General features: G+C 35.3%; 1 protein-coding gene across 1 annotated transcript in view; it reads right to left on the bottom strand.

Annotated features, from left to right (window-relative positions):
• Positions 1 to 7,874: 7,874 nt before the first annotated feature.
• The window catches only part of LOC126256165 (flightin), a 66,547-nt gene continuing 60,342 nt past the window's right edge, over positions 7,875 to 14,079 (bottom strand). Inside the window, exon 3 of the mRNA XM_049955459.1 lies at positions 7,875 to 8,864. Within this exon, the coding sequence (XP_049811416.1) occupies positions 8,657 to 8,864 (208 nt within the window). The 3' untranslated portion in view covers positions 7,875 to 8,656. The remainder of the gene's footprint in view (positions 8,865 to 14,079) is intronic.

Below are 14,079 nucleotides of genomic sequence, written 5' to 3'. Positions count from 1 at the left end.
TGGTCAAGGAATAACACTTTCTATTTCTGTCACTCTGTTTCTGATGAAATATTAAAGATTACTATATTTCTGCATTAAGTATCACCCATTCTAAATATTTTATACCTCAGTAAGTCAAGGCATTTTTCCAGAGAGATTAAAATATGCTGTTGTTAAGCCCATTGTAAAAGAAAGTTGATAGGAATGATATTAATAATAGCTAATGTAATTTGCTGTTGATATCATTTTGTAAACTTTTCAAGGAAGTAAAGTTCTAAAATAGTATCTTGCCTTTGCAGTATTAATATAACACATTCTAAACCACAGTTTTGATTTCAGATGGATCGCTCAACTCACAAAAGGATTAATTACAAAACAGCACTGATGTATTTTTCTGTGGTGTATCCAAAACATTTGACTGAAAAAATTATAACATCTATAAAAACTGAGACGGTTTGGAATGAATGATACTGTTGTGACTCGCCGATCATTCAAACCGCCGCCATGCAATTACGTGCGTCCTCTACGTGCGGCGCTGTCTGCCAGCCATGCAGCAGCTGTGCCACCTAAGCGGCCAGCCGAGCAGTGGCCGCTAGACTGGGACTTCGTGCTCATTCGAATGCTAATGTGTACACATGTCTTGCTTGTCAACTTACTCTGTGACTTATATGTGTTGTGTCGTTCTGAAATATATTTGTTAAACTTGACGTTATAACAGATACAGATAACAAATGACTTGCCTCATACTTAACAAAAAGAATGATGAAAGATGTGCTTCATAATTCAATGGTGGTACCCAAAGGATATTATTCTGATTGGGGAGACATCATTAGTGAAGTTCAACAATTTTAAGATTGTGTCTAGCATTGTACTGTAAATGACCTTCTGTTTAACACACATAAAGCAAAATTAGATCTTGTACCAGATGGCATAATCCCAGTTAGGCATACAGAAGCAGAGGATATTGGCTGGTTTTGTGCAAAATGGTCTCTTTCTTCACTAAGAAAGCAATGTTAAATATTAAATTCTGCACATAAAATCAATTGTAAATTTAAAACAAGGTTGAGAGTAGACAGCAACTTCAAAAATTTTGAGTGTTTATACTGATGAGACTTTATTCAGAAATAAATATTTTGTAGCTTTTTCATCCATAATGTCATAATGGAATTATAGTCTAAAATAGCTCATCATTAGGAAAAAAATTTTTAATTGTACAAAAATATATCATAAGAATAATATGTGGTGCTCATTGTTGTTCATTTTGGAGACAACTATTTAAAAAGTTAAGTGTTTGAACTACAGCATCACATTACTGATGCATATATTCCATCGTGAAATTTGTTGTAAACAATCTAAGTGAGTTCAGAGGCAATAATGACATTCATTATTACAACACTAAAACATAAAAAATTACCTCACTCATTCTTCACCAAAATTAAAAATAGCTCAGAAAGGGAAGGGGTGAATAACGCTTCTGTAACAAAATCTTAGACCACTTACCAGCAATGTAGGGAAAGATAAATTGCTACTTAGATAAAGATGGCACATTAAGTTGCAGACACACACAATTAAGGGATTTTTATACATAAGCTGTCACCAAGCCACCCTGGAAAAAGGCACAAAAAAAAGGCTCTGAGCACTATGGGACTTAACATCTACGGTCATCAGTCCCCTAGAACTTAGAACTACTTAAACCTAACTAACCTAAGGACATCACACAACACCCAGTCATCATGAGGCAGAGAAATCCCTGAGCCCGCCGGGAATCGAACCCGGGACCCGGGCGCGGAAGCGAGAACGCTACTGCACGACCACGATCTGCGGATTAAAAAGGCACAGAGAGCAGAGCTAAATTTGAAAGTAAGCTGAATAAGTTCTTTCTTGGTAACTTTTTCAGTATCATAGAGCATGTTTATCTCAGTTCAGTGATATTGTGTATTTAATTTTAAAAGTAAACTAAATACAATTTTCTGTGAATAGTCAACATGCACCCATGTCTAAATAAAAGGTAGTGCACTGTATAGACTGACTTGTTCCATGTCATTATAAAATATCATGCAAGTGACCCACAAAACACTAACTGGCTGATTAACTCTGTATCATATGTTTATTTATTTATTTATTTGTTTCATGCTATAAATCCATACATGATAAGTTAACAGGGATATGATGTGTGTCAGTTAATTTTTTAATGACAATTTGTGTGATATTTCTAAACAAATCAAAGTCTAGATATTAATGTTACGAAAAAGACAGAAGTAATCTTAGATCATGTTTTCATTATGTACAAGTTAGACATAGCAAGCTAAAAATATAAAAATGATTACCCACATAATTTTTCAGTCTTACATTATATTTGTTTTACAGTTCTAGTAGGAGGGTTTTCATTGTGACTAAGAAACTCATACCAACTGTAAAATGACTTTTCCAGAAGAAATTGCCTCGGAGGCTCCCAAACATGGATTTATTATCAAACTTACACTTAATTTCTGGATGGAGAGAATTAGAATCTTTTGTGTCAGTGAACTGTACATTTTTCCGCAACATCATCAGATTTTTACAGTCATTTTTAAATTATGTTTTCTCCTTGTATTATATTCATGATATTTGCTATTTCTTTTGCACAACTCAGTATTTTTACTGATGATACACTTAAGTGAAAATATAAATTGAGAAATGATATTCTTCTTGCAGCTCTTGTATTTCTCCATTTTTCAGTTAAAATTATTGTATATAGGTTCCATTTTTTATGGAAAACACTGTTTTTTCTTGTTATCCAATCATGTTTTGGCACACATGTGCCACCATCGGTGGGTTTTGTTTATTGAAAAACTGTAAAGGGTGAACATATTTTAGATTATAACTCAACAAACCAAATGAGGCCTAAAGATAGTTTTTGTTCTTATCTTGATTTTACACTATAAAGTTTTGCAGGACCATCTGTATGATGTTCTGCACTGATAGCATGTCATCTGCAAACCAAATGATGTGAATCTGACTTTTATCAATGAGTTAACACCTCCTTTGATTTTTAAAAATTTGACTTTGGTGTGGCAAAATGTTTTATTTATATATTTGTTATTACTCATGTTTTGTTGTGACAGATCCTTCTTGTTTCTTGTTCTGAGAGCACTGCACACTAATATTAAATGAACTTTGTACAATTTTCGTTTAACAAAGAAAAACAGTGTTTTGCATAAAAGGTGGAACATATATTCGATAATGAGAAGTAGTGGTAAGAAATTTTAGTTTCTGGAAAGTTTTCTACACTGTATCTACAGTCTGTGCCGCTCATTATTCTTACAACACATTTTTGGGATAAGAATATTATTTTTGCTAGTGATCAATTTCCCCAAAACATAATTACGTGTATCATTAGAGAATGGAAGTATCCATAGAATACTGCTTTCATAGTGATTAAATTCTGACTCTCAGAAATAATAAGCATGGTAAAAATCAATGAGCTGAGACTCTTGTGAAGGTTTGTTTATACGATATGACTCATTTACTATGCAGTCAGTCGTAACACACAGGAACTTCATTCTTTCAACTCTTTCTATTGTCTGTGTGGCACAATTAACAGTTAACAATGAAAACAATCAATTTTTGACAATATAATGTAATTGGATGGGTAAAACATCTACTCACTAAGTGGCAGCAGGAGAACACACATCGCGTATGGCAAGTATCCCATAAAGTGGAGTTCTGAGTGACTTTTCTGAACTCTACCCTTTTCCTAAACTTCTCCAGTCCTTTTCCTTCACACCTCTTTCTTACCCTTCAACCATTCTGCCAGAAGAAGGAGCCACTGCCTCCAAAAGCTTGCATACGTAAAACCTTTTCTTTATATGTGTGTTCTCCTGATGCCGCTGGTGAGTAGATTTTTTTGTCTATCCAATGACATTACACTTACCAGTTAGATCTTCATCAGTTTTGGCAGATATAGTGAACCAAATGTGGTTAGTTTTATTAAAGTATAATAAGAGCCCTTTGATGCTAGACCATTTTATTAAATCAACAAGAATATTGTTAATAGTTCCTTGGAAGTTTTTCACATCCACAGTCATCAGTCATTATGTTGGTGGCATGTACAAAAATGATAAATTGCACTGTAGCTTTGTACATTGTGCTGTGCAATTTATAAATATCAGGAAAGAGTAAAGGACCAAGAACAGATCTATGTGGCACCCCACATTTGATGATTCTCCATTCTGATGAAGCCAGACCACTACAAAAATTGTCTATACTGCCTAGTAATGATTTCTGCTTCCTATCTTTGAGGCATGACTATCTGGTACACCACTTATTCCTAAAAGGTTAGCTTTCTATAATAATATTTGATAGTTCACAGTGTCAAAAGCTTTTGATAGATCATAAAATAATGCTGTTTTCACCATTTTATCATTGAGAGACTCTAGGAATTTATTTATAGTAGCATAGATTGCCTTTTCTGTTGACAAACCATTTCAGAAATGAAACTGTCTTTTGCTGAGAATATTAAATCTATCTTAATGTTCAAAAATTCTTGTATACATGAGCTTTTCTTGGTCTCATAAACTGACAGAGGGGCAGGAGAGCGGTGTGCTCATCACATGCCCCTCCATATCCGCATCCAGTAATGCTTGTGGGCTGAGGATGACATGATGGCCAGTCAGTACTGTTGGGCCTTCATGACCTGTGCAGGTGGAGTTTAGTTTTTTGTGAGCTAGTACCTTCGGAAAAGCAGTCGGGAGAGAAACTGGCCTGTAATTTGTAACTTCCATTTTCTCCTTGCTTGAAGTAGAGTTTCACAAGTCTGTCAGGTGCAGTTCCTTGTTGTAAAGAAGCACTGAAAATGCAGCTAAGTCCATCACTTACAGAACCTTAGCAGTTTTTCAACAAATTGTTAACAGAGCCCTTTCAGTTTATTTGTTCTGACACTGACAAGAAGTATTTGTTTAAAATATTGGCTATGTTTTTTGGACTGTATACAAGAGTTCCCTCATGTTTGATTTTAAAATTTTCTAAAATTCTTTAGTTCTTCCCTGTCTCACTTCATATAATAAGCCAAATAGTCTTCATCTTATGGTTAATGTTACCAATTTCTTGTTCATAATATATTGCCTTTGATTTCTGTATCTCCTTCTTATGATCTTACAGCACATTTTATAATGATCAATTTTTGTTGTGTTCTCAGACATTTTAACTGCAATGTAAAATTTACTCTTTGTTTTGCAGCATTGGTTAGTTCCCTTTGTGATCCAGAGTTTTTTTCTAAAAACCCCTTCAAATACAGATGAGAAATAATTTATGAATATGTTAAATATAGTGTTAACCTCATTGACCTGTATTCTGGCCCCAGTCCATATGCTGTGGTTTATATTTAAAGATTTCCAGTGAGTCTATAGTCATTAAAATTATAGATTTCCAGGTGGATATTGCTTTCTTGAGAGGTGATCTGTCATGCAGAGTGTGGAATTTTCAATCATGGTCAGATAACCCATTGAAGACAGGGGTGACAGTGAAGCCACAGCACATTCTTACATCTATAAATAAATTGTCTATCAAAGTCTGACTCTCAGATGTGATCCTAGTGGGAAATTCAACTACTAATGTAAGATTATAAGAATTCATGAAGTGTTGGAGGTCTATTTTGTTGTTGCTTTTAGTTGAAAAGTTTACATTAAATTCAACAAGTATGAAAATTTTATTGTTTTTAGACAATAAAGGAGATAAGAACAACCAGAAGAAACACTAAAGTTAGTCTCAGGTGCCATGTAAAATTGTCACCATACTGCACATACTTCCAACTATTGTTCTACACAGTATTTCCTTACATCTATAGATTTAAATATTATATTATTTTTAATAAACATAGCAACTCCACTCCTTCCATTTCTGTCCGTACTGCTGTAGATAGCAGAGTTGTAATTATCTAAATGTAACAAGTCAACGCCATTTGTGCTGTGGTGTGCTGAAAAGCACAGTATGTCGGCATTGTTTATGCAATTTCTTTCATTTATTTTAGCTGATAACTGATCTACTTTGGTGATAAGTCCTCTTATGTTTGGTTGAGCTTGATCACTGAGGTGGCACTTATCTTTGAGGCTTCTTGTTCTTTGTGTTTGTAGTTAAAAAATCCTTCTGATGAGAGGGGTGCAATACCTTCTATTCGCTTGCTGTTCGATTAGCTGTTTGTGTGGCTGATGCATCTTCTTCTGTTTTTGCTTCCCCTCCTGTGTGTAATGTTATGCCTAAAAATATCTTTGGTGTCCTTGTCGTGCAAGGCTTCTCCTCGCTGATGCCAGTCAGTAGATGGGTTTACCTCTCGAACTTGCAAAAGTTGTGTTGCATTCACCTCTGTCTTTTTAGGTTTAAACCACTTCATAATTTACATCTGACTGATGACTTTATAGTTTGTCAGTTATTCCACTTTCCTTAATGTTCCTCAAAATGCAAGTCCATATTTTGTCAACTAGTAACTCCTTTCTGGACACATTTAAATGAAGACCATATTCCATGTGGTACTTCCAGTCTAAGCTGCTTATGATTAAAACATCAGCATTCTTGAAATGAGCACATATTTCAGTGATACACTTGTTTCAACACTAATTTCACAGTTCACACGTTACAAGGATGGTAATTCATAATGATATGGGATATTCACAACATGTACATTTGTATGGAATAAATTGTTTAAATGTTTCCTCAGTTTGCACTAACCTTCTATGGCTGGCCGGAGCAGTAAGAGATAGTGGTCATGTGCGAGAGAGTTGTGCTTTCGTGTACGAATGTGTGTTTTCTTTTTTGAAGAAGGCTTTGGCTGAGAGCTCAATGTGTAACATATTTTCACTGTGTCTGTCTGCAACTCCGTATGTCATGTTTATGGACAGTATCAACCTACCCTTTTCATAATACTGTGGATATTGCAACCTGGATTTTCCGTTGTTTCATTTCTATAGATGTCATTTGATTCTCCCAGCAACACAACAAAATCACCTTTATTCAAATTAGCTGCATCCATTAGTTTTGTTAAGATTGTAATCTCACATAATAGGACCCCTGTCTTTATGAAACCAACTGCCTTGAAATTACATTTTTCCACCAAAACTGCAGGAATTTTACGATGTTGTTATACTATCTTTTAGTACTTGGTTGCCATACCTTACAGTGTTTCATGGACCTTGGAAAGCTCTTAAATTATGAACATGAATATATGTGCAACAAGCTGTTCTGGAATTTAAATGGTGTTCAGTGGAAACACTGAACTTGCTACTTATTTACTAGTGCCATTCACGAAATTATTATCATAAAATGAAGCAATGATACACTTCATAGGACGTAGACACAAACCCTATGGCAACAACTGACATCTCTGTTGTGTATGGCTATAATTGTGTGATACATACAGTTGCTTCAAAAAACCTTTTTATACCCTCCATTATATTACATTCTTTTAACTTTAAGTTTTACTGGGATAGCCTACATGTTGATGTAACATAAAATTAGGCTGTCTTTATGTTACATTGCTTTGTGTTGATATTGGCTCAAAAACAGAAAGATTTTGATGGAAATGATTGTAGTTTTATTTGAATTTCATGAGAACTGTAAACAATACAGCTATATTTATGTTATGACATGTTCATGTAGTTTGAAAAGCACTGAGAAAATTCAGGCCTACATAAAATTTTTACAGCAATATAAATATGAAAATTTTTCAGTAAGATAATAAGACAGAAAATATGAACAATTTATCCTACCACATGAAACACAGTGTGCAAGAGAAACAGTATATTAACCATGTGTGTAGACAGTTTTTGTCATGAACATCAGGTTAATTTTCAGTTTGTTGCATTATTTGATTACAGAGATTACCAAGGTTAAACAGATTATTTGCTCTTAGTGTAGAGTCAAACTTAGTAATTAATGTCTTTTATTGAGTGTCTAATAACAATAATACACTTGATAAGCTTAACTGCTAAATGCATCAAATCAGAAAACATTGCCAAAGTGCAGTATTTAAATATGAGATAGCAATATTTTTAATTGTTGTACACACTAAAATTAATACCCTGCTTCCCCAGAGAAAACAGGTCATTGAGTATTTAAATTTCAAAATTACGTCTTTCCTTATGACATCTACACTTATCTGTCAAAAATTAGCTGTGTCTAAAAAGCAGTACTTAGATTATTTTAAGAACATGCTGCACAAGGAAAAAAATGTGATTCTTTGCTTCTTACAAAGAAACCTTTATTTGTGCTCTTCTTTCTCCAACTTTATATGAGAAAATAGATTCAATATGATTTCTTTGTCTTTCTCTTTTGAAAAGCTTGCTTTATTAGAATACCAAGCATGAAGAAAACAAAGAACTCAGAATACTTATGTATATTTGGCAGTGTTAAATAGCTATTAGGAATACATATAATACACTTTTTGTCAAGTTTATTGAGCAAAGTATTACTTCATAATGTCTCTGCAATGGCATCCTTGTGAGTATGAAAACAAAAGAAATCTCGTATTTTCTTTTTCAGAATTTACTGTTTTTGTTCTGTGATTTTCTATTTAGTGGTACAAACTCTTTATGTGCTTGTAAAATAATGAGCTGCTATGCATATTTACAATTTTATATCTAAATCTCCAATTGTTTATTGTATAGTACTGCATCCTTTAAATGAAAAACCTACATGTTGTTTACATTCAGAGTGTTAGTGCTGGATATTTTCTGTACAGATAGTCCTTGGTGTGATACTGATACAGAAAGTTGCTTGTACGGATGTTATTAAGGAGTTCAACATCCTTCTGGCGCTTAGCAAGAGCTTCACTCTTCTTTGGGTTAGTATAAGTACGCAGAGCACGTTCGGCCCACGTCTGTGGTCTTGGAATATCCGATTTGATACCACGTGACCTGAAATGTAAAAGATTACATTAATATTGACATATACTTTATGCTGTATAGAGGTATGTTGTATATTACCTTCCTGCAGTGCTATGGAGTTATACAGATATGAAAAATATTTTTAAAAAACAAATTGAAATAAGTATGTACACATGGATAAAAAAATTGTATCTGGTACCAAAATCATACTGAATTTTTTTTTAAGAATTTGTTTTCCTAAATAATATTGGTTTCAGAAGTTGTGTTGTCATTTCTACATTTCATAGGAAGAAGAAGGTCCAAGGCCTATAAAAACTGAGAAGGTGAAGAGTCCGCAAAATGTTTGTGATCTTACACTTATAAAGGAACAAAGACTAAAGGAACAACAGGATGTGTCATGGCATTTGTGAAGCCAGAGCAGTGGTGGTTGCTGAGTAAGAGGATGTGAACACCCTAACTTTCGACAACTTGCAGATTTATTTGTAATTGCCTTACATGCCAAATACAAACTGAGTTGATAAACAAATTGCATGAATTATGCTATGTACATCTAGCTCTTGCCGCTTATCTGGAAGTTTACGTCAGTACCACCAGGAAGTTGCACACTGCAACAGATTTCTATCCCCATTCGCTCTGCATAAATCCTGCTAGATTGTAGCACACTCCTCAGATATGTTAATTCACTCACTATATAGTAACACTATATCAGACATCAGTACACATTAAATTTTTTGCTGACAGTCCGCCTGCTTAGTTGGGTGGTAACATGCTTGCCTCCCATGCAAGCGGGCCCGGGTTCAATTCCCGGCCAGGTTGGAGATTTTCTCCACTCGGGGACTGGGTGTTCTGTTGTCCTCATCATCATTTCATCCTCATCACCAGCATGCAAGTTGCACTTGATGGCCGAACTTTCCCGATGGGGCCTCCCGGCCAACAATGCCATACACACTTTTTTTTTTTTTTTTTTTGCTCTGACAGTAAATCTATTTTGTGGGTTTCTGAATGAGTTATAGTATATTAAGTTATGAATTTTGTCATACAGTAATCTATTTCAGATGTTGAGAATCAGAAGGGCCTAAAGCACATCACCATCGATTATGAGATTGTAGCATTTATTCATGCTTCTGAACTTTGTTGATCTTATGGTGAGTCAGGTTTATCTGTGCTGTTTATGAAAATTCATGAAAAGCTGTATCACTAGCTTCTCTGATATACACTTAAATGTGGGATCTACAGCGGTATGCTTTAGGCTCTTATGGATCTCAGTGCCTCATTTGTATTCTAGTCAAGTGACCATGTTGGTCACTGCTTGAGTTTAATCATTTCCAAAAATGGTAGTTCGTGTTTGGAATTTTCTGTGCAGTGTAAACGTGAACTATGTTGAATCTATTTTAAATGCTAACAGAAAAGTAAAGCTGTGAGGATGGGTCATGGGTTGTGCTTGGGTAGCTCAGTTGGAAGAGCAATTGCCCCTGAAAGGGAAAGGTCCCAAGTCTGAGTCTCATTCCGGCACACAGCTTTAATCTGCCAGGAAGTTTCATATTAGCACACACCCCGCTGCACAGCAAAAGTCTCATTCTGAGAACAAAAAAGTAAATTACCAGGAAAAGTTTGCCGCAAAGGAATTAGGTTCTCCAAGAAAGGTTCCTTTGATTGAGAGAGTGATGAAATCAAATAAGCATGACTACAAGCTAACATTTAACAAAGAAGTGTACAGTTAGAACAAGTTGTTCTGTGGGTGCAGCACAAGAATATCTAATTTTCAGCCCAGAAGTAAATTTGTGAACTAATTCTTCTGTTAGGGGTCTTGTACATGTATCTGAAAGAGTGGAAAAGCGTGAAAACTCTCATTTATACAAAAATGTGAAACAGAGTTGGGAAATCTTACACATTAATTATGCACAAAACAACAAAAATCCACAAGCAATTCTTTCTTTTGTCAGATAAGTTGTGCATCTTATTATTATTATTAATATTATTATTATTAGTGGGAGTGCCTGTAGTTGTATAAACTTGTTGATAAGCTTAACTGTTATACAGCAGGTGATATTAATTTCATGTTCTCAAATTTATCTGAATCTAAAAATTTGTGGACACCCAGAGTGTATAATCGTGAGCCACCACTGAGCCAGAGACAATATTCTTTACTGTAAACTAAAGTAAAATTTATGAAAATCTGAGGAAGGTAAAAATAAGGCACAAAGGTAACAAGAATAAAAATGCAAGGGAGACAAATACTGATATTCAGGTTCACAGACGACATTGTACATCCTGGCTGAAAGCCAGAAAAAATTTTGCATGTACTAAATTCAATGGATATACTCATTGGCATAAAATTCAATTAATGTTAAAGAATAGTGATGTAAAAGTAATGAAAGGTAGAAGAAAAGAGAATAACACCTACCTAACTTTAACATTGGGGGAAAAATGCAATAAAAATGAATGGATTCTATTACTTAGAAAAAATCTTTATACTAGGTGGCAAAAGCTAGGAATATGCAAGATGTAGTCTTATAAAGGAGAAAAGAGTGCTTGTTAACAAAAGTAGTTTGTTAGTGTCAAATATAATCTAGAGATTGAGGACCAATTAGCAGAACAGGTAGGTATAAGTCTCCTAAGGGGTAGAGAATTAGTTTATCTGGTAATGATGTGTGAGGAGAAGTTCATAGGAAGACTTAATTTGTTACCTGGCACTTTACTTCCAGAATGACTACTTCCATAGACTGTCAGTGGCTGTGTATAGGGCAAGCAAGAAGAAGATTCTATAGTTTGTCTACAACAGTTCAAGAGGAATGGCAGGAAATGGGTATGCTCAAGAAGTACATTTATGGCTTTAGTCCCTATGTTTGAAGTTGCTACACATGATCACACACGAAGCCTGCAACCATTATATACTAGTCAACTGATCATACCTTTAACTTTGCTTCAGGTCACTAAATAACAAGAACCCACATGTTACAAAAAAATTTATTGATGTCTTTCAGATATAGTTCATCATCAGAATATCAGAAACAAACTTGACATGATGCTTTATATCAAATTTATTTCTCACATTCTGATGATTCGCCATGCCTGAAATACATTGATAAAATGTTTATAACAAGTGGATTTTTTTTTTTTATTTAGCAACCTGAAGCAGTCTTAAGGAAGTTCTCAGTAATTTACCACATTCACAGCACCCATATAAAAAGTCTGCTGGGATGTGTCTGAGGGAGTTGATGAAACAGAATGCATATTTGTGTCACTAAGTTATTCCTATTGAAATTCTCAAATGTTGGCTAGAATGTAAAGTGTTTCCACCTGATTCAAAGAGATTAGTAATGATGTTATCATTCGAGATGCAGTTTATGCATTTATTTTGCATAGGAAGATTAGAGCCTTCAGATATGCTGTTACTCTCTACACGGATAACAGTAAGCTCTATATAAAAACGATTTATGTTATAATTATATTTATGACAAAAACAGTACAACAGTGAACATAATTATTATAGTGATGACAGCTGTATTAACATTGCCTGAAGTAGGCCGTATTTTCCGAAGTTTAATATTCATTACAAATGTTAGTAACAGCATACAACCAGGATGACATGATAGCAGTATGGAAAGAATTAACTGTGAGGGAATCTACATGGATGATATCAGGAAAAGCCTTAGTCTTCTCTTGAATGCAGCATGGTTTTGGAGCATACACATCTAACTGGCTAGTTTGTTCCTCAAATGTGTGACTAAAATGTGGAAAAGATTTACTGTTATGTACACACAGTGCCAAGACAGTATCTGTGGTAGATCTTATACAGTATTTGCTGAATGATTGTGGGAATTTTACATGTGTGTGGAGTTATTAGGGAATAAATTGGTAGTGTAAGCCTAATAGGCCATCTAGGTCCTCAGCCACCTGTTCTCACATTGGTAACAACTAACATGCTGCCTCTTCAAGGACTTACCTCTGTTGTTGATGATATCCTTCAGTCAGTTACAGTGGTGTCTGGAGATGGATTAGAGGCAGGTTATATGTGTAGACATGTTATGGGTCTTATGCTGTCAGGGATCCCACACCCATGGTGCCCAGTTTTGAAGGGGGAAGTTACCTGTTAGCAGTTTTGAACTGAAAAGAATAAAATTGTTTAGAATTACAAGTGTACAATATTTTTAAAGCATCGGGAATGCCAGATACCTGCAATAAAACTATGAGTATATTCGAACATCGGAAGAATATATTCGACATATTTGGCTTTTTTGGATCCGCATTTTATGTCTTACAAATTGGCAAAAGAGTTTTATTTACATGTTCTGTTCTACGGTAGTGTGCTGCGGATTACTACAAACACTCGTCGCAGTTTTATTGATAGATTATTTGTTTTACATTATAAATGAAGCTCACCTAAAAGTTATCGTTTGATGTTCCCTGGTACCAAACGACATGGATCGCACAACAGTGAAACAGACGGACACACAGAATATGTAGTGCCAAAGTCTGATAGCCATTCATCTGAATTAAGGTCAGTGACAATCTAGCTCATTTAGTGCTGCTATTGTGATTTTGTTTTGTGCGAACTGTAATATTAAGGGGCAATCAAAAAGTTTCCGTTTGGAGACCGTACTGTCCAGAATCGGGCAAAATCGCCATGGCAATGGAGTCAGTGATCCCACTGACGTACCAGCTTGAAGATCCCCATTTGGCAAAACACCGTGAGCTGCTGTGTCAAGAAGTCTGTAACTGTTTGCTACCAGTCCTCATCTGGCAGCCATCGCCAATCCTTCAAGGAACTGAAGGCTTGATAATCACATAGAGAAAGAGCAAGACGGTGGATTTCGGCAGACATGCTGCCCCGTACACATTCTTCATTCTGCAGTCGATGTTATCAGGTGTTTGTCCTTCGGTAGCCAAGAAAAGAGTAAAAGCACGTTGGTCCTGTTTGTAGCATTTGGTAATAATGTCGCCGTGGTTCACGTTTCCACATTTACCGCACGCACGTCGGAGAGACACAAATGCCGCACTAATCCCTTGCCTATATGTCTGTGCTAATGAATCCGCGCTACGTTGCACTTATGCAGCAGCACCGCCTTCAAACGGAAACTTTTTGATCGTCTCTTGTAATTAATCAGTTTTGAGACTAGTCAGCACCTACAACTTCGGGCAACTGTGAGTTGTATTTGCCGTATTGTATTTGTATTGAAAAATCTCCAGCGGTAATCTCTTCACATTCAGTGAAAACAAGAGTAGGAAGGAGCACACTGGTCAC

The sequence above is a fragment of the Schistocerca nitens genome, chromosome 1, assembly GCF_023898315.1.
Source record: "Schistocerca nitens isolate TAMUIC-IGC-003100 chromosome 1, iqSchNite1.1, whole genome shotgun sequence".
NCBI lineage: Eukaryota > Metazoa > Arthropoda > Insecta > Orthoptera > Acrididae > Schistocerca > Schistocerca nitens.
The sequence above is the reverse complement of the archived record's forward strand: the minus strand, read 5'-3'. Positions and strand labels throughout refer to the sequence as shown.